Below are 26,196 nucleotides of genomic sequence, written 5' to 3' on the forward strand. Positions count from 1 at the left end.
AGAAGAGTTAAAGGTTCATGCTGAGTTTGCTGCCCTGCTATTTTCATATCTATGCTAGGTGACTGCCAGCATTTTGTTATCAGGGTTGTTATGGTAGTTATGGTTTTGTATGCAATTCTTCTGGAAGTGTGCTTTTCTTATCTATATTCCTTGAGTTCGTTGCTTTAAGTAAAACAAAATTTGTACCCAGGCTATCAGCCTTTCTTTCCTGTTTCTTAGAGTGAGTATATATGTACCTGTTTTTCCTTAGAGCAAGGAAGGAAGATAAACTTTGTGAATGGTGATGAGGCTGCAAGTTTTCCAGCAATGTATAAATGTATTGTTAGCCTTGGACAACTTTCCAGAAAAATCATGTATCAGCAGTGCTTTCAAAAATTGCAGTAATACTTTGCCTTATTTGGATGATAAATTGAGCTGATATTTTCTTCTGAAAGTGTCAACTTTACCAAGATGAATGCAAATGTCATATGTTACCTAATAATAATATATAAGCACTCATTTTCACTTCAGATAAGTATTCATTTAGGCTTTTATTTCTTGTAGTTTAAGTATTGGGCTTTTTTATCATATTGGAAAGGTGAGGAGAGGGCTCAGTTACTGCAATTACTAAGTTCATTATTTTGATACTTCACTTAAATGGGATGCCATGTGTTTCCTTCCACCCACCCTCCCAAGAGTGGGGGAAGGTGGATCTTATAGTGGAAATAAGTTTAGAAAAAATTGCCCAATGTAGTGCAACTGTTACCTCATTTTGGCAGTTGGCAGTTTTCTTGGGTAGATTTTAACTTGAGAGGATTTGGAAGAAAACCAGAACCTTCCCACATGCCATGTGACTCCCAGAAATAACAATTCTGTATTGAGCTTGTTAGGAAGAGCTATGAGCATCTGAGACATGCTCAAAGTGAAACATATTTGTTCTTCCAGGAGGAAGAAATGAAGCCTCTGGCTAGTTACAAACTTTTAAGCATTTTTTCCCAAAATGGTTCAAGTAAATTAAGATGAAAACTCAAGAGATGTCTTCCAGTTCTGCCAAATTAGAGAGATTTTTATTTCCTAGAAATAAGAAGGGCCTGTATGATGCTATCATGGGATAGACTTTACCCATTCATAAGAGGAGTATTCAAAACATTTTCTTTGTTTTGGAGTAATCACAATTAGGATGGCCTATCTTATGATGTGACCACTGCCAGATGAAGGATAACATTCCCAGTCATTAGCAGGAACCCCCTAGATGGTGAAGCCTGTTTGGCAAATGATGTGCTCTCCCTGTGTGCAGTGTGCAGTGGAGGTGCGCACTGGAGCACACGGTGGTACTGAAGACTCACAGTATCCTTGTTCAGGAGGGTATGGGGTTGATTGTCACTGCTTTGAGAAGCGGCTTTTAGTGGCAATTCACAGTATGAAATACAGTGATTTTCAGAATGCATTTTTAATTACTCTTTGCTCTTATTTCTCTTTAGAGAAAATGAAAGGTAAATACAATTACAACTAATGGACATTCTTGTATCTAATTAAAAAGTAGCTTCCGGAAGATTTACAGGAAGGTTTACCTGACAGTTAAACGTTTATATTACAATTAATTTAAAATTATTTCTTTATTTATTTTAAATATTGTTACTGTGGAAAAGTTTATTCTTTGTGAAATGTAATGGAGTGAGCCCTATTTCAAGTAGCCAGCATAACAAAAACCTGTTTATTAGAAAGAAAATATTTGGTTTTTAAACAAAATGCAAAATTGTCAAACTTAGCAGAATAAAAATATTATGTATTATCAAGCACTCGTTTTGCACCAAAAATAAGAAAAAAATTTTATGTTCAGCACAGCTTGTAACTTATTCTCTGTAAGCTGGTGAAGGAATCACTAGTTTCTTTTGATCTTTTAAAAAAAAGTCTTTGATCGTGTTGCTTTGAAAGGGAAAATACAATTGAAAGGTCGAGGATACAGTATTAAGGAATTATATCTTTGCTGACATTCATATTGCATGTGGAGCTGGCATGCCATGTGAATTGTTTGACTTTGTTCAGAGAATTACAAAGATTGGTGTGTTTTTTCCATAAAAAAGGAAGAAAAGAAACACTATGGATTTAATCTTATAGTGTTTCTATCCTGAAAAGTGCTTTCTGCTTCCCTGTGCTTTTAAAAAAGTATAAAAACAAATTAAATAGTACTTTTAGTCATGTATTTATCTCATTCTTTGTAAATGGAAGAGTGAAAGAGATCTTTTGACCATTCTTCTTTTCCAAGCTTTAGTTGTTTTGGCCTTTGTTGTAAGGTAACACTTGGAAATGCCACAAGGTAGTGTGGACTGGGAAGCAAAGTGCCTGTTGCTTACTGGTAAACACATTTCTTAAATAGCCAAAGGCAAATGTTTAAGAATTTTTTTTTTCCCTTGGTAAATTATTTCTGTTACATCCAAACATAAATACTATTTAAGAATCTATTCAGACTAGTAGTAAATAAGTTCATTTTATGTGAAAGAAACTCAATGTAAGTTAGAATTTATAAATTAAAATGCATCACAAATAGGGAAAAAAATAAGATCTGTGCACTTTGTTGCTGCCTCACTAAGAAAAATAGCCAGTAATTAGAATGTCGGTGTGTGAATTATTTCCCCTCTAAAAAATCTGAGATACTCAGTTGTGTTTGTACAGCACATTACAGACGAATGACTGAGTACTTTTAAAATTTTCTATTCAGTATTACAGTTTTTGTACCTCACTCTTTGGTCTTAAACCAGCAGATGGCATTTGTTACTCTGTTTAAGTGCAGACTAACATAAATTTTGTAAACACACCGTAATTAACTTCAGTATATAGAGAAATCTTGTTTTCTGAGCTGTGCTTCTGATGCCTCTGCATTCGTCCAAGTTCCTGTAGTTGAGATTCCACTAACTTAGCACAAGGTCTATTAGGGGCATATAGCAAACTCCAAAATGCCCTCTTACACATTGTGCAGGCTCTTGTCCTGTGGCCAGCAGTATCCTCTCTACTTTTCAGGGTTTAGTGCCAGTGTTCCTCTCTAGCTGCTGTGGGGGGCAGTGAGTGCGTCACTCGTTCCACTGTTTCATAGCGTATCTGAAGTTGAGCAGGTTGGTAGGAGTGGAGGGACCAGGACTCTAGGGCAGCCTGTAATCTGGTGAGGCACTGGAGTACAGGGGCTGTGTAGTGGTGAGCACATCTCTGCAACACATGGCCAAATGTTTTGTACTTCAGATCATACTTTATGAAAGCCACTACTGTATTCTAATTTGCACTCCATACTCCTTCAGTCTATGAAAAAGTACTGTCCCTTCCAATAGAGTTACTTTGGGTTTGCTTTCTTTCTTATTTGGATATTTTTCTAATTGAACTGAAGTGTCATATAATCAAGGAACTCTCCAGTTTTGGAGAAAAACAAAGGTATAAATTTAAAATATTTAGCTCAAGGTGGAGTCATTTGTTTTTGTTTATTTTTTCCTCTAGGAAGTGTGCTGGTGATTTAAAATGCAGATTGGCTTCCTGAAAGTGCTACTAAAATGTCTCTAGTTACTCTAGTATTTAGCATTCTGGTCTTTTACTGTACAGTACAGATCTGATAGTGGAGTGTAGCTGCTAATATAGTGAATATTTTTTGCCTATGATACTTCAGTTAAGGTGAACATTTTACTTCTGTGCCTTCTCTTACTTCCTGCCATTATCCTGTGTCAAAAATTACCTGTAAATGTGACTCCATATCACTCAGGGTTAATAATAATTTGCTATGTGAGGCACTCTGACTCAGAAGACGTAATGCTTAATGTGTCCTCGGAAGGGGTTTTCTAACCTAAGTGTGCCTCTTATGGGGCAGTTCCTTACGAGTTTCTTTAGCTAAGTAGCTAAACCAGGGAAGGATAGACCAAACCTGTAGATTTTGGGAAAAGTAGAGCTGCTCTACCCAAAGCTCCCTGTAGCCAAGATCCTCTCCACAGCCGCTTCTCACCTGCAGGAGCCTTTATGGTTCCTGTGAGAACCAGATTTTCAGCATCCCTGTTCTGACGGGAGAATGGCCAGAATGGAAGCAGGGAGCTTCTCCTTGAACCCAGTCAGATACTGAGCAAAATGTCTGCCTGGTTCTTCTAATTCAGGAACTTCATCTTACTCATTTTGGATCGATAACCCATTAATGCTCATTATTAATCAACAGTAGTAATTAGTTTGATGTAAGTTAAGTGGACCAAAACCTTTATTAGCTGTTAGGTTTTTCAGAGTGGCAGAGCTACTGAGTTCATGCTGAATTGCTTAAAATTTAATCTTGGATTTTAATTTAAAAATTCCACACACTTAAATGTTTTTTCTAGACCTCATTGGTTGAAAAGCAAAAACACTTTACTCCTGGCAGACTACTATTTTGTGTAAATATAACAAAAACCACTTACATAGCTACTTTCCCTTTTGCTGAAAAGTAACAAGTTTCATACAAAACTTCTGATTGGCTGTCAAACTATTGTAAATTGTGCTAGAACATAACTACAGAGGGTTATTTGAGCACTGTGTGATTTGGAAGGGCATGGACCAAGCAGATTTCACAAGTACTTTTAGATCTCTTGTACTTATGTGAAAGCAGCTGTTTCAAAGATGTTTCCTGGCTAACCTTTGTTTTATTATGGAGCAGTTGTGTAATTTTTATTCACATTCTGCCAACATCAATCTTGCAGTCTGAACTGTTGTATTGGCAAGCACCAGTGAGCACAGCACCTTGAAGGAAGCTGTGAGAAAAGCATGGAGCAAGGTGATGTGTTAGGAGAGAAATCCAGTTGTCTTTGGCAAATGGGAGAGTTTTGTGGAAGATTTGGCCTTTGTACTGAGAGAGCTCTCTGTCCCCTTCTTGTTAGCGCTAGATCTGGGACTATGATTACAAGGTATTTGATTTCAAAAAGGCCAGATAATGTGTTGGTAGAAGTGAAGAAACTTGATCTGCTGCCATGGTGTGTGTCCACAGAAAATCACATCATCTTAGATGATGAATTTGTCAAATTTTGACAAGAAAATTGATGGGAAGAGCAAAAACTTTTAGCTTACATATGAAAAAGCAGATGCTGAATTTGATGTTTTTCTTTTTTTTTTTCCCCTCCAAGTTCTCGCTTATTTTTTTATTCATTTCATGGTTAACAAATAAATGATGCTGTTTGACCATGTAAGCTTACATTAATGCTTCCTGCTAAGAGCTGAAGGTATGAAATGTGTGCTGCAGTTAAACTGGTGTACAGTAGATGCCAGTAGAGACCTACTGAGTCAAAATAGAAATATGACCAGTGTTTCCATAGCAACAACTTCCTCCTGGCAGTCCTATTTATAGCAGTGCTGCAGTCCCAGCCTCAGTGCAGCTCTCGGAGGGACTCTCTAGGAAGGGTTAACCTTGTTAGAAAAAACACAGGCATAAAGGTGCACTAAGACTGTATAGGTTTGCTTTCTTGTGTTTTATTAAACAATGAAGTTACTGATTGTGTTTATTTTCTTTATGTATGTTTTGAAAAATCTTTGTTTCAAAATGGAGAGCCATTAAATCTGTAAGCTGTGAGCAAATACTGCTCCTCCTTCCATGTGTTTAAGAAGAAATGCAACCTAGTGGAATAGTGCTGGATGTATAGTGAAAATCAAAACACATCTGCTTTTTCAAGAGCCTTTTTCTGTCTCTCTTTCTACCCATAATTCCTTCGGAAATATGCATGCCTGGCAAGACTCAAAATGGATTGTATTCAATTACATAATTTTGGATGAAAATGTAGGGGGGTTTTTAAGTTACAAAAGGGCTATCTGTATACTTCGTTTTACATCCTTTTCTTTCAAGGCTTATTTAACTAGAAAAATACCACACATATTGCCTAAGGCTTATAGCACAGACACTCTCAGTTTTTATATATATATAAATATAGTGTAATAAATTTGAGAGTCATTAAATGCTTATAAACGTTCATATTTTCTAATTCAAAATTAGATACTTAAATTGTTTTCTTTTTATGAAATGTGTTGTCTGCGTCTTTCAACTTACAAATACTTTATTGGTCAATAAGAGACCTGCAAAATTTGGCAAGATCCCTAAGCTCTTAAAAATGGAGGATCCCCCACTAACACTTTGTATCAAGTAATTGCTCATTCCTTTTGTAATGAATAATAAATGCTGAAGTTGGATTTTCATCTTTCATTCTTGAAATAACTGATGCATAAAGAAGAAAATGTGTTTCATCAAGTCATCAATTTTTAAAGGAAATAAATAAACTTTCTTTAACCTCTAGGAAAAAAAGTTCTTTATTAGTCATTTATAAGGTTTGTTTAAGTTATTTTTTCCATTGATTACAAAAAAAAAAGCAGAAAAATGTTGCAGTATATCTCTTGAATGCAGATAGAGGCCTCCTATGAAAAAAAGAAATATTTCAGTTTAAAATAACATATTTAATATTTAAAATAAGATAGAAAATAATATTTTTATTAGAAAAATAGAACATGAAACCAGAAAAATACTAAGTTTCAAGATTCGGAATTAAAACCTAAATTTTAGTTGGTTGTAGGTTATCTGAAATTTTTTTTGTATCCTAAACCCATTTTTCTAGGTTCTGTCAAGGAATACAGTTAATTGTCTTTAAAACTCTTGTTCTTAATTGCAAGGTTCTCAGGGTTAACCTTCATTAAACACTAGGGAATGGTGTTATTTGTACAGTCCTGCTTTGCCTTAATATAGAAAAATGCACACATTATCCTTTAAAAATATTTAAAACGATTTCCAAGTAAAGTTACAACACATGGTAACATGCTGTTACTCAACCATCTGGGTCCTTTGAGGAGAGAAGTGTTCTCTCTTTCTTAATCCTTCATTTTTAAGGCTTGACTGGTAGGGTAAAATTTCTTCTTAGAAATTGAGAAATACCATTTTAGCAGAGATCATTAAAAACAAATTGTCCATGTAGCTACGTGGTCGATTCTTTTTCAGCAGGGAGCTGGAAGGTCTGTGTCTGGATTATAGTGCTGTGTGTTGTAACGTGCCACAGGGCATCAGCCCCTGGGAAATCTGCCCAAGGCCATGGGCTGGCCATCAGGAAAAGTGTAAAGGCTTTGTTGCCTTTATCAGCTATGGGGACCGCTGTGTTAGCCCTTGTCCTTGGCTATCATCATGATGGTTTTTTTTATAAAATTGTGGGAGAATTTTTACTGAAATACTATTTATCAAAATAGCAGAATTTGCACATGCAATATTCAAATTCAAAGTTGAATGTCTTACCGCTCTGAGTTTTTTTATGTGTTTTAAAATTTTGCCAAGATTTGGTGGCCAGAAGATAGCAAAAATAAAATTTCTGTCTAAAGGAAATTAACATTTCACTGTTGACTTTGGCTGCAAGAAATTGGAACTTCGTTACCTCTTACAGAACAGAAATTTCAGATTCTGTTTTGCATTCTGTTCTTCCTCTGTAGCATTATAAATTACTTGCTGTAATAATTAATTGGAAGATCAGTGTGTCAATAAGATAAAAGATTAAGTAAAAGGAAATAGGAAGTTCTGCCTTTAAAAATCATGGACTTCATGTGAAAACACTGAAAGCCATGTGGGATGTGGGTTTGTATGGTAGCTTTTTGTATTGTCATTGGGCAATGCCAATCAATGCCAAGAATTTCCTACGTTAGGAAAGTGTATTACTATCTGTGAAAATGTGACCAGCACTTTCTTCTCATGTTTTATGTGTGCAGAACTTTTGTAACTGTGTACCCTGTCTGTAGTTCATAAAATTCTGGCAAATTCAGGCTTTCTCTTAGGATTTCTTCTAACAATTCCTTTTTGGTTTTCACTTAAACCACTTACTTCTGTGATGTCAGAGGATGAGTATTTATGATTCTTATTTCTGGCTCCTAACTCAACTGTCCAGGTCAGACATTTGGGTGCATTAAAAGCTCTGAAGTTTGGTGGGCAGAGTTGCTCTGTGGCAGTTTCCACATCTCTCCGTGGACTCAAGATGGCTGGCAGACTCTAACTTACATAATGTGAATTTTGTTAGTTACTGTCTTTCAGATCAGGGAAACAAAATGGTTTAGCTGAAGACCTGTGTGAAAGATAAGATGACAGTAGTGTAAAGGCTCAGAACCATGGGAGAGGAGAGAGACAAGATAAGCATGCCATCATACGAGGTAATTTTGTTTACTGGAGAAAACAGCCAAAATTAGAGAGAATATGAGTCTCTTGGAAAGATTCCCTCAATGCCCAAAGACTTGCAGTGAGCTACAGGGGGAGCACATCTGTGCAATTCCGGAGAGGCTCTTCAGCTCCCAGAAGTTCACCATGCAGGGAATAAGCATCTTGATGTTGTCTTAAGTATTTTTTATGTTGTTGTGTGAGAGGTGCATGTCCTTACTCTGTTTTAAAGTGTTTGGTTATATATGGTGTGTAATATTTCCTCTCTGCCTATTTGTGACACCTGGTAAGGCAAACAGATCCTCATGATCTTCACTACCTCTTGTTTCTGGCAGCAGAGCCTTGAACCAATGGGATGTTGTGGATGTCATAATTGGTCTTGGAATAGAGCAGGTGAAAGGCTGGAAGGCATGAGGTGGCATCCAGGGAAGGCTGCAGCACCAGACCCTGATGGAAGAGCCCCCTAGTCACCACCAAGAGAGCTGATGCTCACCCAAATTGGCAGATGGCTGTGCAGAATGTAAACATTTAGACAGTTGATCCAAATTTTGAATAGGGGCTGGCGAAAGAACTTACATTTCCAGAGTACCTGGAGCCTGAAAGCACAGGGCATTCCTGGGCTTTGTGTAGGGTCTAGAAATATAATGGGTTGTGCTGGCTGAGGCTGATCACAATTGTAGCAGTGCCCATGAGGAAGAATGTAGCCAAATTTGTAAAGTCTGTCTGTCGGCATTTTTATTGTTTTATCATTGCAATGGGCAGTTTGTCAGCATGAGGGTTTTTTTCTGAGGCACAGGGCTGTTATGAAATGATTATATAATGTCCAAGGGTGGGTATCTGCTGACATTTGAAAACTATGTAGTGAGAAGTATGGTGGTGAAAAATGAGAGGTATGTCTTTAACACGTGTTGACTGTAAGACAGGAGACAGATTGTGGAAAAGATATTTCAATCTTTCTTAAGAATAGCCTAAATTTTTAAGAAGCCACATTGTAGATGTGCAGAAATATATGTGTTTCCATTTTCACAAAAATGAATATTTAGTATTACCCATTGTAAGCATGCAAAATTACATAATTTGCAAATTAATATAATGTTAAATGCAGCTTTCAATTTATTTTCCTTCTATTTTGTGGCATTAAAAATTACACTATCTAGACTAGTCCACAATTGAAAATAGTAAAATTTCTTGTGAAAGAATGAAATCTTATCAGTAAAAAGTTAAATGCATTTGGTTCATTCACAGAGTAAGTAGAACCAAGTTTGAAAAAGTAAAATGCAGTTGTGTTTAAATGTGTGATAGAATTCAACTTCTTCAATGATTTTTTCCACAAAGGAGGAAAACAATACATTTTTTTCCTCCAGTAATAAAATAAGTTTTATAAAGTAAGTAGTGTTTGCCAGTAACTTCCTTGCTTAGGAAGTTGACTAGTTGAAAGCATGAGTTTACTAATGATTAGATTCAAGCGGATTATGTTTGCTATGATGATGTAGTCCTCCATCTTAATAACAGGGGAGGAACTGCAGAATAGTTACTTTTGGTTTTTTTCACACATGGTTGTGGTAAATTAAAAAAATACCTACTTTCTAATCTTTACTTCTGAACAGGCTGTTTGTAGTACTCTAACATAAAATGTGTATTTAAATATGAAGTGTAATGCATTAAAAAGCTATGAGAACACATGCTAGACAAATTATTGCTTGTTTGTTTTTTAAAAAACAAAACACTTTTCAATTTACATGAAAAGAGACTTTTCACTGAAGAAACCAGTACATCACAGAGCTTTCCTTGACAGGAAGTAGAAGAGAGTCGTGGTTAGCAAACATTGCAGGCAGGAAGCCCGACACATGCACAGCTCTTAGTGGCGCTGGGTTGTCCAGCTGCCTTCAGATGTTTTCTCTTTTGCTTTTGTGAGCGTCGCTGGTGTGTGTAGATGGTAGGGCACAAGGAGGTCCCTTGTAACCAGGGCACGGGGACAGCCACGGCACTGCAGAGACTGGAAGGGTTCGCTAATCGCCTCTTCCATAGGCACTCCAAGAATGGTGCGCATGAGCAGAGGGCGGCTCTGGAAGATGAGAGCCAGCGGTGCTCTGAGTTCACTGTCCAGTGGGACGAAACAAGTAAGTGTGGGGAGGGCGTTGTTTCTTTTATAGGTATTTGCTCTGCGGTTTACCTTGGGAATGAAGTGTGACCACTGATGTGTGATACGTTCTGGGGCAATTTTATAATTCATTACCTAAAGGTATTAATGGGAAGACCATATTGCATCAGGCAGGGGGAGATGGGGGCTGGTTCATGGGCTGGTGGCTGGCAAGAGAATTTATCCCTCTTTTCCTTCTTTTCTTTCAAAACACAGTTGACTTGTTTTGGCAAGCCCCCACCCCAGTTCTTACTTCTAAATTACTTCTTTCATTTTCAGATTAAATCAGCGAGTTCAGCAGAAATAGAAGACTCTAACTAAAGACTAGAATGTTTAAACTTTGAAATAGGCAGACACTGCTACACAGATTAAACTTCTAATTATAGGGATTTTCATAATTCATAGTTTTCTTTTAAGGGATATATACATCAGAAACACTCTATATAGTGGTAAACAATATAAAATTGTGTTTGATTTTAACTATTATATATTAACTTAGTGTGGGAATGCTGATTAGCTTTAATTTCTTAATTAGTGAACATTTTACAGTATTATTTGTATGGATTAAAGTTTTCATGATTGTATTTGGAGTAATAAAAGAGATTTCCAAAAAATCACAATCTAAAAAAAATGACATTTGATTTTCTTTTTAATTTTAAAGCTGTGTAGTATTTTGCAAAGCAATTCTTGTCTCTGGTTAAATACTGATTTTAAAATGTTACAATATGGTAATTTATGATAATTTTGTTCCAAATTTCAGATTCATTGATGGATTTGAGATAGCACAATTATTTCAGTTGAAGATAGGCCACGTTGGAAATGCTTAGCATCACAGTGTTACCATGAAGAAAATCAGTATTTATACTTCTTGCTTGAAATTTAAAATATTGTATGAGTAGGGAGTGAATCTATTCTCAGAGGATAAGCAGTAAACATGGAAACAAAAAGGTGTTAATGCAGTGATCTAAAATAGATTAAATCTAGGTCTCCCAAATGAGATGGGAAAGAATTGACTCATTTTGTTAGGAAGATAAATGATGAAAGTGCATAAATTCTGAGCTTTCACTTCTCCATAATATTTTCAGCTTGGTAAAAATAGGTGCATACTTGTGTTTATGTAGAAGCTCTTTTTTATGTAAATAGCTATCTGAAAAAATAACACTGAAGCATTTTTGTTTATGTAACGTGAAGAAAGTAATGGTAATGACCTACTGACACTCACAAATTGTGACCTGTTTGTGTACAAGTCTAGTTTTTCCCCCTCTGTGTAAGGCAGGCTTCCTAGTGTGGCATGTTTGATGAGGAAATGGACTGTTGTGTCTCTTGATAAACATGGTGAAAATGGCTGTTCTGTGAATGCTATTTTAAGTCATAGTTAAGCAGAGCAGTTGCATGCAGTTTTCTGAGCTGAAGTTGCTGAGCTGGTAGCTGAATTATGGGTGACTGTGTAGCTTTGGTTTTGGGGTGAAATTCTGATTCTTTATCCTAAAACTCTACTTTCAACCTCTAGATTATTTTTTTTAAATAATAATTTAAATTACTGTAGGTACCCATGAACTGAGTGCACATTTAAAGGTTCTCATTTTACTACCACTGTAGCCAGAGTGATAGAGAACATAAGGAGTACAGTGGAGGAGGTAATTTCTGTCTACTTCTGGCTCCTAATTAGATCTTCAGAAAAATACATCATCTCTGAAAATAGTTTGTAAAACATGAAAGAGAAACAAGGTGTTTGTTCATTCTGTTTTGGTTGCTTTGTTTGTTTGGGGGTCATTTTGTTTCGTTGCGGGGGGCAGGGGGGGTTTATATCCAAGAGTGCAGTGTCATAGAATTGCCTAGAGCCACTGAATTCAGCTTATAGATTAATTTCACAGAAAGTTTAATGAATAAGCAGTGGTTTAGAAACATGCTGGTGTTTGTCTTGGAAGGATATTTGAATATTCTCAAATATTCTGCCAATGTCACTGCAACTTTAAAACCTTAGTGTAAAGTTTTAGGTGAAGCTACTTAGCAGACAGCATGAAATACTCTTGAAGTTCAAGGCAAAAGCACTCTGATTCCTGAAAAAAAATTGGGAAGTGTCTTCTCAGAATTTCTCTTGTTTTAGGCTTCAGGTAGAATCCATTTGAAAAGGAAGTTAATGTATTTATATCTTCTGCTGTAATGAAATACTAGCAGGTCTGATTCTGTTCTTTTACAAGCAGTTTCTGCTGAAGCTCTGGGTTTGCTGAAGGGGAAGGAGCTGCTGCCTGTTTGGGGTGGACTTTGTGTTGTGGGTGGCTGTTGTCAGTGCTGTGGGTTTGAGTAAATTGCCATGTGGTCTATGGCCTTAGGGGATTTTCAGTGGTTGAGTTTGAAACTTAACATCTTTGCTTTGTTATTTTGATACATAAAGCATACACTTTCTCTGACTTGCCTTGGATACTTGGTTGATGCATGAAATTAATGTGTTTTGTAATATGCTCAGAGTCCAGTAGGGCAGAGGGTAGCGCAGGGCACCACGGGCCTCGGAATCTGTTTTAAAAAGCTGACTGAGCACACATGTGATGGTGCAGCCTGGACTGGTAACCAGGTCAGTTGTGCTGCACTGCCCAAGGGTGAAAGGGATGTGATGGCAGCCATCAGAACAATGCATTTCGTTCTTTGTTTAGAGGTCTTGACTGTGACCACTTGCAACTATATGGAACCTACATTTTGATTTTTGCTTTGTTTTTTTAGTTGCTTGTTGTTCTTTGTAAAATTGAAATGGGAAAGGAAAGGAGAATGAGGCTGCTTGGTTTTGAATGTAGAGACAGGAAGATCAGTGTGAGTCTTACATTCTTGAACCAGTAAAAGTATTTTCCAAATCTGCATAAGAATATCTACAACTTGGATAACTGAAATGGCCAGGAGAGTCACCACTAGTGCATCTGCCATCTTCATAGTCCCTAAATTGAAAGCGGATGGGTGATGAACAGTCAAAGGAGTATCATTTGGTCTCTGATTCAAAATAATACCAATATACTTCCAAATACAGTAGAAGGATTTATAGAGATTTAGCTGAATAGTTACTTGTATATGTGTATGTAGAGAGAGAAAAATGAATATGAAATATAAAATAATGTACAGAGCATACTGTATGAATTGCTTAAAGCTTTAGAATAACTACTAGTTGGGTACAAGTCAACAGATAATTCTGGTCTAAGGTTGCCATGGAAACAACCAGTGCTTGATATAATTGAGAACATCTTAAACCCTCCTGGTGTTTGCATGCTTTTTTCCCCTGCCATTTTGAGTTGCTTTAGACATGAATAGGTAGCATTGGTCAGAACAGTAGTAGCTAATGAGCAAAACCAAATACCCGTGTCCTGAATATTGATTTTGATATTCTACTGGTATCTTGTGCTTTGTAGTTTTTTGCATCACAAGGAGCTCATAAGGAAGAGCAGCTCTCTGGATTCTGTGTGCTCTCTTTCTGGTTAGTGTGTAAGTGTGTTTAGAGATTGAAGCACTGATTTGGTAGAGATTAACATACTTCATCAACTGTTGGATTAATATTTGGAGCAATATGTTTCTGAAAACTAGCTCTTCAGCATGAATGGTAAGTCTTTTCTATTCCCTTTTGACATGTTTTTTTGTTCCGTCTTCACAATCAGGGAAAATCTACCAGGTTTCCCTTTCTTGTCTGCAGAGCTGCATCGACTGCTGATTTCTTTGTTTTTGTAATCGACTCACTGTGGGTTTCTGTGTAAAATTATTAGTCTTAAAGATTTGCAGGTTTTTTATTAAACAGTTTGCTTTGCATGACTGGTATTTAGTGTTTTAAATTTTATTTTAAAGCTTTCTTTTGGAAATATCTGATTTGGATAATTTTTTAATTGAATATATACATGTCTGTTCACTTAATTTTCTGTGCCACTCAAAATAAATTATTTTCTGGGAATTGATACAAATCAGAGAGGCCTTCTGAAATTATTGTAATCATCACCTAAAAATTCTGATCAGGCTTTTGTTGTTTTTCATCTGAACCAGCTTATTCTGCTATAATTTTTAGTCTTCTAAATGCTGGGATGGCAGAATAGTTGAGGTCATTCATGGAAGTAAGGGAGGGGAGTCTCACTTGAAATGAGATACTATAATAGATCTAGTAAACTTATCAGGCAGGTATTTACTTTCCAAAACCACCTTGACTATTTATTATAAGGTACTTTGAATATAATGGAGTTATGAAGTGCTATATTCTTACTTGTAATATTATTGAAAGTTGTTTTTTAAATATATACTCTGTAAATTTGTTTCCTTAGAGAAAGATACCCTTTGAAAATTGTTTGCAAAAAGCCCAAATATGCTAGTTTCCGAAATGATGCCTTTTTGTTTCAGATAGTCTGGAGCTTTGGAAAATGACTTGAGACAGAGTTTTTTTGAAAAGAAATAGCAGTTAATCATGTATGTGGGGTTTGTGTGCATGTGTGTCTGTGTGGTTTTGCTTAATCCTACAAATTTAAAGGACCATTTTTACAAAGATTTCTCTTGTGTATATGGCATGAGATAAAGACTGGGAGGAGTTATCCCACTGCCTTATCTAATACCAGCTTGTCTATACTTATCTCATACAAATGTGTTGAGGTCATCTTCCCCAGAATGGAAAGTGTGGCTGTCATTTCCTTGGTGTGCAAAGTACAAAAGTCAAAACTGATACAGTTATTAAGACAGTGTTTCAATACTTTGTACGTACATGATGGAGATTTGTGGTACAGCATCATTCATGGCTGTTTAAGTAAACCTAAATGCAGGCTGTCCCTGAAAGTGGTGTCCCAGCCCCTGGTGGGTGCTCCCCACATCCCTGCAGGGGTGCTGGCAGGTAGGAGCACAGCCTGGACCTGGTGGGGACTTGGTGTAGCCACACGGGCCCACGGCCGGCCTGCACTTGCCCCGCAGGGACGCAGTGGCATCCCGACATCCCCGCCACCAGCTGCCCTTGCTCAGCCTCTGGGGGAAGTGGGGGGAAGTGACAGCCTCCCTGCACTTCCTCCATGTCATGCGGCCGCCTCGTCTGCTCACGGAGAGGTCCCTCCTGGGGTCTGAAAGTCTCTGCTTTTCACCACTTGTTACCAGGCTGGCTTTTCCATCGCGTTTTCCTGTTTCTCTTACCATTAGGTGTAGCCTCCACAGGAATTGAGATTTGTGGAAATCAGCTCTGTGAATGTTGAATTTTGGGTGATTTTGGTTTGGATATTCTCTTATGATTGAGTTACAAAAGGAATAAATTTCACATAAGCTAGGTGAGAAAGACATTATAATTGTTTGTAACCTCAACAATTGCGTTGGTTTTTTGTTTCTTTAGTGGTGTGGGTTTTTTGGGGGTGGTGGTTGTTTTTAGGCTTGGGGTTTTTTCTTTGCCCTGGGGGTTTATTCTGCATTTTGCATCTGTAGATTTCATTCATCTTGACATGCAGGCTCCCAGTTCCATTAAAAAATAGAAATAAATAGCTACAACTTCTAACAGGTGTTGATTCCCCATCAAAAATACCTATGAATCTAATTTTGACAAGGGAAAGATGACTATCTCCTGCTCCATCAAGATTCAAGAATCAAGATTCAAGAATCAAGATCCATCAAGTCTTTGCTGTAAACATTTCCCTGTTTAAACCACTTAATGCTTTTCAGTGCACTTTTGTGGCTGTCTTCACTGCAGCAATGTTACATTACACCCTGTCGGCGGATAAAATCAGATGCTTTCCTTGTGAAAGATGGCCAAGATGCAAGTGAAACCTTGATGAAAACGTGATGTATTTTCTTCAATTGCAAATACAAGTGGCTAATTTTTTTCCCTTTTATTTCTTTTTTTTCCCCTCCCCAAAAAAAGCTCTGGTTACATGATTAGATTTTTTTTTCCTAGAAAAACTCAAAGCAAAAGCTGGTTTTTTATTTCTTTGGACTTGGATTTTTGTTTTGAACAGCTTGAACAGATAAAACTGTAAGGTCAAGTAACTTTAATAGCCCCAGCTCCCAGGGGTGAAAGGTATAGTCTGCTACATCTTCCGTTCCACTAAGAATAGGCTTAATATTCTGAAGTATCACTAATTACATGATTGGGCTACTGCTTTCCAATACTGCAAATGGAGGCAATTGCTGATACAGACATTTGTACTCAAATGGCAGTTACCAGAAGTGCGTGGAGACAGATGGAACAGTACATGGAAAGGGCGTGAGCCACGCTGATGGACTCTGCTGAAATATTGTCCAGTTTTGTGCACACTAGAGCATAGGCATGTGTAAGGAGTGAAGGGAGGTAGTGTAAATATCTTAGTTATGTGCCCTGGGAACATTTTTAAGGGCAAGGGACAACAAGTAGCAACTGATTATTCCTGCTGCTCAAAAGATTATAGAAAATGGAAGGATGCCATGGAATTTCCGGGTGCCAGAACCATACAGCTTCCTATGTGTGTCTCATGGGGCTAATGCTTTCTTCTTTTCAAAAATTCCCCACTGTTACCCATTAGCCTCTGACAGCAAACTAGGGCAACTTCTTGGGTGTTAACTTGGGTTCATGTTTTGTTCTAGTTCTTGTACAAAATATTTGAAAAAGGCAACACAGAAGTTGCTGCATTGACATTGTTCTTAAAATGCATCCACGTAGTGAATGCTCCCTCACAGTGCTTGGTTTGGGATAGAAGCAAAAAATGAGTTTAATAGAATCGAGGTTTCTTCCAAAGGAATGGGAATTTGGAATCTTGAACTTTGACTGACTTTAGTCCCCATTGCATTACTTACGTATATTTTGTTAGGAGAAAGATTTGTTTCTTGCCCTGAATTTTAGTTTACATCTCAAATTGTTTATATATTTGTTGCTGGTTACTCTGAGAGTTGCTGTTAGTTTTGCTGTTACAGGCCAAAGTTCACAGGAGTTTCCCAGCTTTAATTATGGAGGTTCTTACAGACAGTTTTGTAACTTGCACAATGTTTTTGGTGTTTTTCTTTATTCATTCTTAGCTGTTGACAGATACCCCAGCCCAATAAGAATTAATGCAGTTTAATTTCTTTAGCTTTCTTTTTTTTTTTTCAGGTTTTGCAGTTCAGTTCTGTGCAAGTTTTATGCCTGCCTTTATGCCAAATAAGTGCTGAATTTACTCAGTTTCTCTCTAAAATATCATTCTTTATCAAAATGGATAATAAACACTCTTACCTACTTTTTGCTTGCCTTAATCCTGAGGCAGACAAAAACTTGTTATTCACTCCATGTGTTGAATTGTGAAATGTGTTTATTTACATAAGACTTCCTTATTCAGGAAGCCAGTCTCTGCTATTTAAGGGTATAAATGAACTTCTCCTGCTTGGTTGGTTACTGCAGGCAACCCTTTCCTGTAAATATTGAAAGCATGTTCTGCAGGAGATATGTCAGTGCAGTGATGTGTCAGAAGCTCAGATCTTGTGAAGAGATGAAGAGCTATTTTGCTGATTTACCCTGACAGCTATGAAGATGTCTTGCTGATCCCAAAGTATCTATATGAAAATTTGTGGAGTTTTATTAATGCAAGGGCTGGGACAAGGTAGCTTATGGGAAGTGGACTTTGACATGAGTGCGCATAGACCAAATTTGGTGCACCTACTATTATTTTTATGCCTTGTATTAAACATTTGAAAAAAAAGAAGCAACAAAATAGTTTCTCTTCTCAAGTAACTTGTTAAATGCATCCATACAATGAGCAGCCCCTGCAGTTGTTTAGTTTGGAGTATAAGGAAGAAGTTAGTTTAGTAAAACTTCTAAAGGTTACTTTTAGAAGGAAGATCTATTTGTGCATGAGTGTGTGTGGTATTATTCCCTGCTTGCAGGGAATTCATTAGTCAATATGCAGATCAGATCAACTACCTGCAGATTTATGCCTACTGTTGCTAATAATCTAGCCATAAAGCCTTGTCTCAGGGATAGCTGCCTGGCAGTATGTTACCCTTTGTAGTCACGGAACTTTTACAAAGAGGAAATGTGGGGCAGTAATCTGGGGAGGGAAGTGGGTGCTGACCAGTTAGCCAGAATCTTAATGGTGCAGAGGGCTTAACCAGAGGGAATCTGCAGCAGGTGCTGTAAACATTCTTCTTGGTAAGTGGTTTTGACTGTAAGAGGAAAATCTGATTTATTTTTTTTATTTGGATTAACTACTAGAATTTGCTAAAAACCTTTGCTCAAAAATGTGGTACATTTACAAGATATTTTATAGTAGTGCCCTAGAAAATGTTGTTCTTGGAATTCATTCTTAAAGTGTATTCTTTTTCTTTCTCCCCACATGGTAACCATGGAAATATGTGCACTGCAGGAACAAAAGATGTTTGAATTTTCAAAATTCTCACACAGTTTTCAGTTTTCTTTGTTATATTGTTAATATCTGTTATATTTCACACAGGAAGATGGTCTTTTACACTACAGGTCCTGTGGTAGTTGTAACGTTTTAGATTATTTGCTGGATAAAGTTCAGCAACAACTATAGAGGATGGTACTGCACAGCTGCAGCTTAATTCCCAATTGCTTACAAAGTACCTCAGTGTATGATAATTTAGGATATTACGTGTTAAGGTTCTTCACACAGATTTTTTCTGTATGAACAAATTTTTTAGGTAGGGAGTGTTACGTACTGCATTTGAAAGTAATTGTATTAAACACATAATTAATTTTAAATTTTAAGATAATAGAATTATTCAATACAATAATTGAAAATCAATAGCTTAAAATTAGAATTATTTCTCAGAATCCTTTTCAGCAGTCCTGTGTGGTGTGTTCATGGTCTTGTCACACTAGGACAAGCTGTTACCCTTTCAGAAAAGGAGCAGTTCTGTCCCCTGTATTTGTCCATTTCCACCCCACTTCTCCCTTCCCTCACCTCGGGAAAAGCATTCATGGGAAGAAGAGGGAGCTGCTTCTCTGGTCATTCCCTGCCTTCTGCCCATTACTTTTTAATCTGGGCTGGTTCCCTGACCTGGCTTGGCAGTCAGACCCAAGAATGCTTTTGCTCTTTCAAGGAAGGTCATTACAGAGAGGCAGGAATGAGTGACTGTGAGAGGACAACACTGGAGTGTGGGGGTTTTTTCAGCCCATACTGAGCACTGAACTGTAGCCTAACAAACCAAACTGCTATTTCTTGGACTTTTAAGCCTCAAATCATATGGATTGTTGCAAGAGAAGAAGCAGATTTATGAATATGTCATCTCCTTCAATGAATGCTTCAAGGGCAGGAAGAAGGTATGAGAGAGACTTCTTTCATTAAGCCAAAGACTAGTTTTAACATATTCCAGAACTAATTGAATGCCAGTTCTAACTGGTTCATTTAGAGAATTGAAACAAAAACCCCCAGCTCTAATCAACCAGCAAAAGGTTGCTAATAGCACTTTAATTTGAAAGGAAAACTTGGGTAATAAAGAGGGGTGCCAGCCTGAGGGACCAGAATACCTTAAGGTGGCATGGAACAGCTCTTGGGCCACCAGGAATCTGCAGCAGACTTTGTCACATCCTGTACATGGATGGGCAGATGAAGCTATTCTGCTTGTCAGCATTGAGGAAATCTTGCATATAATTATTACTTCAGGATTTGAATAATAGATCCTATTTTGGATCATAAATTTTGGTTGGCTGCTATGGGGCTTTTGGCATTTATCTTCTGTTGAGAAGTCACTTCTTAAAGTATGTTTGTTTATTAATTTTGATGAACATTGGGTCTGGGTTGTCTTGTAGATCAAGAAAGCAGAGTTTTATCTCATCTGTATATTTTTTTGTGGAAAATGATTGAACTGGGACATATATGCATGTACAGCTCTGCTGAACAGTGCTAGTACAAGATTTGGTTGCATTTCTAACTGAAAAACTTTACTGCTTTGCATCATACATTTGACTTTACTGATTTACATTATACATTTTTCAGGGGGTTAAACAAAATTTCAGGGATTCATGTCCTAAGTGACTCTGTTATCTGGTTTGCTTCTGTCTCCCCAGAGTGGCCCCTGTTATACTACACTTTTTGGCATTAGCAGGGTTTACCACTTCTGAAGCAGTACTTTGGTATTTAAGAAAAGAACAAGGGAGAAAGACTGAGCATTGGATTTGGAAATTAAATTAATATATTATCTGTAATAAAAATAGAAGGAAGTCAATCTGACTGTGGCAGTTGTGTGCAGTAGAGCATCTACTGCTCAGAATTCAACAAAGATCAGTGTTATCTCTGATAGCTGAAAACCTGGCTCCTGTTCTGGTGTGTCTTAATCTGTCACATCTCTTGTGCAGGCTGTTGCTGTATAGCCAGCCAAGTAAAGAGGTGAACTGGGTTCTTTGCAGAGCTCTTAACTGTTTTAAATTTGCTTTTATAAAATTCACAAAATACTGTTTAGCTCAAGACATCAAAATCATGGACAGGATTAAAAAAAGATTTTGCCTGTGTTCCAAAATTGAGTTGTAATGGATAAGAGCAATTTGTATTTTACAATTGCTTCACGTTTTAAATTAACTCCTGAATGTGCTTCTACGAAGATCAGATTCTAGTGCCTTCTTCTCGTTTTTAAGCACAGCAGCTGTAACTGGCCTTAATTTACTGTTCATCCTGTTTATCTCTCTTTTTTTCCCATGCCTTTCTCCTTTCCACTTCTTCCTGTCCTTTCTGGTATTCCATAGAAAGGTTTATAGTTAGATCATTAGCGCTTCCATTTTAATTGCAAACTTATATTAAGTTAATAATTCTTCCATGATCATGTATCGACTAAGAACTTTCAGGTTTTGTGTTTCAGCAAATGGGCTCTTTCAGAACTGCTCCATGTGTTTGGCTCTTTGTTTTTGGGGAGTGTTGGGTTTTGGTTTTTTGGTTTGGTTTTTTTAACTGAAGGAAGGTTCTTACCCATTTCAGCTGGTAAGTTGCTTTGCTCTGCATCACCTGTTTTTATCATAGTTAGTGTTTAAAGAGAAATATAAAGTCAAAACCTTGCTCTCAAAGTCAGAATCATGATAAATGAGAAATTGATGCAGTTCATTTACCTTGCCCTAGCAGAAACAAGACAGACTCCTTGCTGGTCAGCTCTTCACAAGAGGGCCAGTGGCTGTGCTCACTGCACTGGTCAGACAAGGTGGACTTGCCCTCGATGAGGCTTATATCACCTGGACTTTTTTCACCCACCATTTTCATATTGTGAGAAACAAAGTGTTTTGGTTTTGTTGACAGTCTGTTTCAATGATAACATTTTAGTTTGTGCTTTGAAGCGTTTTCCAGCTATTAAAATGTTAACTGGTGTTCACACTGCTTCCTCTGGGTGTATAATAATACTTAACGCTTAGCTGTGTTCATTTTGAAACACTTGCCAGGGCGGAGAAACCTTATTTTGAGCCTTGTTATATTATTCCTGCTAATCAAAAGAGAAATTTAAAAAATTAAGACGACAGGTTAATGGTATAAGAATGGGGCTTGGAACTGGAATCAGAAGTTTCTCACTTGCTTCTGAAATATGGTACCATAACCACAGGATTGACTGAGGTATCTATATACATCTTGATAAAGTTTAAGGCTATAAATACACTTTTTATAAAAATGCAATATACATGTACATTTACCAGAATCTCTTCATACATATTCATTTTTCCATTAAATGATTTAATTAAATAGCCCATTTAACTCCAGACTTCAAATGATTATATTACAATTTTGGAACAAAATTTGAATTGTATTTTGATAAAGGGCATTTTAAATACCAGACAGAGATTGGCATTTAGCACAGCAGATGGGGGTTTGTAGTGGTGCCCAGTGTTTAGTCTTAATCAGTTTAGTTCTTGCTTTCTTGCTGTGAATCCTAGCCAAATACTTTTTTTTCCCCCCCTTACAAAAAATAAAATCCTGGCTTGCTGGCTCTTGTGGGAGATGTGATTGAGGATAACAAATACTGTGCATGTGGGAGGTGGGAGAAAGGCAGAGTAACTCATGGTAACTCTCAGGACTGCTCCATCTGTGACCCTTTTCCCTCTGCTGTCATTGCAATCCTGCAACTGAGAGGTCCTCACCCTCTTGATTTTTTCCAGGAACTTTCTTCTGATTCACTTGCTCTTAAACTGTGCTTTAGGTCAAAGTACTCATACCCTTGGTTAACAATTTTTTTATAAGCATGCTAACTTTTCATACAAAAGTTGATCAGTAAAACAAGCAAACATATTGTGAACTGTGTGAATATACTAATAGAGAGCAATTTCCTCTTGTTTGGGGGTGGGTTCATGGGTGTTTCGATTTTGTGTGTAGCAGAGTTTTTTCATTTGTTTGGGTTTTGTTGGTTTGTTGCTTGCATTTTTTTTAATTTCTCCTATGCTGGCATTACCTAGGAACCTCTGGGTTCCTCTTCCCTCAGAGCACTGTTCCAGCAGACTTCCCTGCTTATCCTCATGTTGCCTTGGTTCCAAGTACAGCTCTCCACAGGCCACCTGTGATATGCAAGGGGGTAGCTGAGATCGTATGTTGTAGTGGTTGCACTGCTTCTGACCAAGGTGAACCAAAGTGGGCTAAAGTTGTAAGACTGCTTCAGGCCATTCAGTTGTGGTCCTGGGCCATTATTCCATTTCTTCCCACCTTCTTCTGGATCTCACCAGATTTTCTGCTTTGGGTGTTTGCATTGCACAGAACCTGCCTCCTGCAAATGCTTGCTCATGCTGGTCACGGAGGGCTGGGTTTTTGATGTGTGTTTGTGCTTGCCTAATCCTGGGACAACTGGTGCATCCTCTCCAGTTCTAACTGGTGTCCTTCCTGCCACGTTCAGTTGTTTCTGCTGTGGTCCTTGTTGTTGTACTGGTGCTGTTACCTGTGTTTTGCCATCTCCTTCCAGTACCTTCCTTTCTTGAGCAACAGCTCCTCTGGCTTTGGTTTCAGCCTCCACACTCCAACTTCTACTGTACCAGTAAACCCAGTCTGGGTAGGGTCTGTTGCTGATCTGTGCATACACTCCTTGCCCCAGTCTCATCTTCCCTTCCCTCAGCCATAGACAAATGATCCTTGCTCTTCAGTGTTTATGGGAACCTGTATATCCACATCTCTTTCCTTAGTTCCTTTTTTTTTGACAGTCTTACAAAATTAAATTGTACTCATATGGTGTCCATACCGGATCCTGTGTACATTCCACTTTGCATACAGTAACTTCAGCTGTGCGGTTTAGACGTCTCAAGTTGCTGTTACTGGATAATAGGACTGAAATCTGATTGAGATTTTTTTTTTGGAGACTGCTTGGCACTTCTGTGCTATCTACCACATGCCATGCAATTCACACATGCTGTCTTCTGGAACAAAGTGCTAAGTAGTGGGAAGATCACCCGATTACAGGTTTTATTGTGATCCAGCATGCTGTGATGAAGATAGATACACTATTGTTAGCAACAGTTCCGTGGATGTGTATGTCTTGGAATAGATTAATTATTAAAGATGCCAGCTTGATCTCCTGAAGTTTTCTAAGATGTGCTTATTTCTGTGATGCATCATCTTTTTTTCATACTGATTTTAGCTGCCTTTGGTACTTTTTTTCTTTCTTTGCTCAAACATTCTGTGATTTAGCATGAGTCATTCTGTCTGTGTGGGAAAGGGCTGGTTTATTACAGGGTCTGTTCCTGAGTGGGGAGGGGAAAGGGTGGAATGTATTTGTGTTTTCTATGTGTTTGTTGTGGAAATGCATAAAACTTTTTTTTCTTCTTCTCTTTCTTTCCTCTCTTCATCATCTCATCTGTGTGGGTGAATGTTCCTGCAAACCCTTGGGGAACCTATAGAGACGTTTGGTATGCTCATTCCTTCATTAGTGCCCAAAGTCACAGATGCTAGGTACAGTTATACTAGAAAAGCAAACAAGAGCCACATTGTCATACTGTAAAGTGGCTAAAAATGTGCACTTGAGGACAACCTCTAAGTCATCATCTAATACACCTGTTTGTCATCGCAGTAATACCAATGGCCACTGCTACCCAGTTGGTGTAAATTTTGGTTCTGCACTTGAAAGCAGAAATTAAATCTGTTCTCCTGTAGCAAGAGCTGCTGTTTTGTGCTTGAGAGATAATTTTCAAAAGTTCAAATTCCAAGTCGTGTTCTGAGAAATGACTGAAGTGCATGCACTTTAATTGCCTAAGTTCTGTTTGTAAGCACCTGTGGAATTGTGTTGAGGTGTAGGAGCCCAGGTGACCTCTGAAAGTGAGAACCGGGCACAATTTGATTTACTCTCTCATTAGGATGAAATCATGGTTTTAATAAAACACAGCACAAAACACATTTAAAAGACGGGGACTTGCAGATAAATTATTACCATTGGGCAGCTGTATTTTGAAAATGTATGTACAATTCTGCTTTCTAAGAAAAGAGAGCCAAAATAAAGTAGAACAAGGTAGGAGTTTTGTTGCAGGAGAGCTTGTGGCTTAGTGGTATTCTAGAAATGAGAGATTTTTCTCACAAATCCACAATTTGAATATTTCCAGATGGATCACATTTCGTTCATAAACAGCATTCTTTATTCCATAAGAAGAACAGAGACAAAAATGACTGTAAATGTCATTGTATATTTTTATAAATACTGAATAGTCATACTTCAGTGCAAAATATGTGGAAACTTAAAATATTTATTTATATGAACAGAGATGGCATAAGGGATATTTAAGACATATGTACTGTAATAACATGAAAAAACAACACCAGTTCATGTTTTAGTTGTGCTATATAGTGTCAATGTTGTCTTCTAAGCTACAGCCACTTCAGTTTGAAGGCTCAGCTTTTTGGTAGTCTTAATGATTTTCATGGGTTTTTTCTTGTCATTAAGAGAAAGTATTTGTGCTACTTCAACATAAATTGGTGTTTGAAAAACTGTATCAGTATTCCTCATTTGATCAAGTCATCTCTGTTCTCCTAATGGAAGAAGGATCATCAAACATGAATTTGGGCATTGCTAGTTTCTTTTTTTTTGTGTTGAAAATTATTTCACACCACAGGAAATCCTGTCCTCTCTTCAAATTAGGGTAATTAAAAGTCATTACATGAATAACCTCTATAACCTAAAAACAAAGGAAATATTTTCTACACACAGGATAAATATGTAAGCATTTTTTGCTGATTAGCCACTAAAATATTTTTAACTCTCAGTTAGTTTTAATACCATTTTAAAATAGTTTCTTTGATATAAACGATGTTTTTATTGCTCTACTTAACCATAAGTTTAGAATACTGAATATGTTCCTCCTCTGTGATATTGCTTGTTTCTCTTAAAATAAAATTACTGAGCGGATATCATGCTTTAAACGCTTTTCTAATGTTGAGGTCTGCCTGAACTTTTGACAACTTTTGTGAAATTTCCATTTTATTTATGCTCCATTAGAGCCAGCAGTAGTGGGAGCCATAAACCTACTTTGAGTGTTTTGTGATAACCAGGTCCCATAGCACACCCAAGAAGCGGGGGGAAAAGGGAAAAAAAAATTTACAACCAGCCTTCTCCAGGGCTGCTGTTGTTTTTACTGCTACTGGAAATGTACCAGTATAAGAAGAGAATTTTTGAAGTTTTCTTTGCCAACATTTGTATTCACTGAAAAGTACAAAGAAGTTCTGATTCATCAGGTGATTTGTTTACAACCTATTATAAACCTAATTTTTTGACTGTTGAAACGTAAAATACAGTTGCTAAAACACAGATTTCTAGATACTGACCAGAATAATCTTGACATATTGCTGTGTATTTTTAGCAATTGCTTGTCCCAGAACGTCACAGTACAGAAAAACCACTGTTATTAATGTAGTATTATGTGAAATGATTCAGAGAACACAAAACAAGTATGATATTTTCTTGATTCTGTGACTCTTTCAGAACCACAGCAATTTCTGAAACACCTCCCATTAATGACTGTGCATGAAGTAATCTGCATTGGTCTGGCTGAACATTGATATTAAAAAAAAAGAGAGCAGCTGAGAGATGATCTGAA

At 37.3% G+C, this 26,196-nt stretch overlaps 1 protein-coding gene across 5 annotated transcripts in view; it reads left to right on the top strand.

Annotated features, from left to right (window-relative positions):
* The window catches only part of PRKACB (protein kinase cAMP-activated catalytic subunit beta), a 68,115-nt gene that overhangs the window by 21,568 nt on the left and 20,351 nt on the right, over window positions 1-26,196 (top strand). Inside the window, exons 1-2 of one of the 5 annotated variants that reach the window (XM_010409037.2) lie at window positions 13,462-13,854; window positions 24,013-24,021. The exons of 1 other annotated variant lie outside the window; for it this stretch is intronic. In XM_010409037.2, coding sequence (XP_010407339.1) covers window positions 13,848-13,854; window positions 24,013-24,021 — 16 coding nt within the window. In that variant the 5' untranslated portion in view covers window positions 13,462-13,847. Of the gene's footprint in view, window positions 1-10,019; window positions 10,255-13,461; window positions 13,855-24,012; window positions 24,022-26,196 lie in introns of those variants that run through there. 3 more of the 5 variants (XM_039555822.1, XM_010409036.2, XM_010409038.2) reach the window with 3 other exon arrangements.

The sequence above is a fragment of the Corvus cornix genome, chromosome 8, assembly GCF_000738735.6.
Source record: "Corvus cornix cornix isolate S_Up_H32 chromosome 8, ASM73873v5, whole genome shotgun sequence".
Taxonomy (NCBI): Eukaryota; Metazoa; Chordata; class Aves; order Passeriformes; family Corvidae; genus Corvus; species Corvus cornix.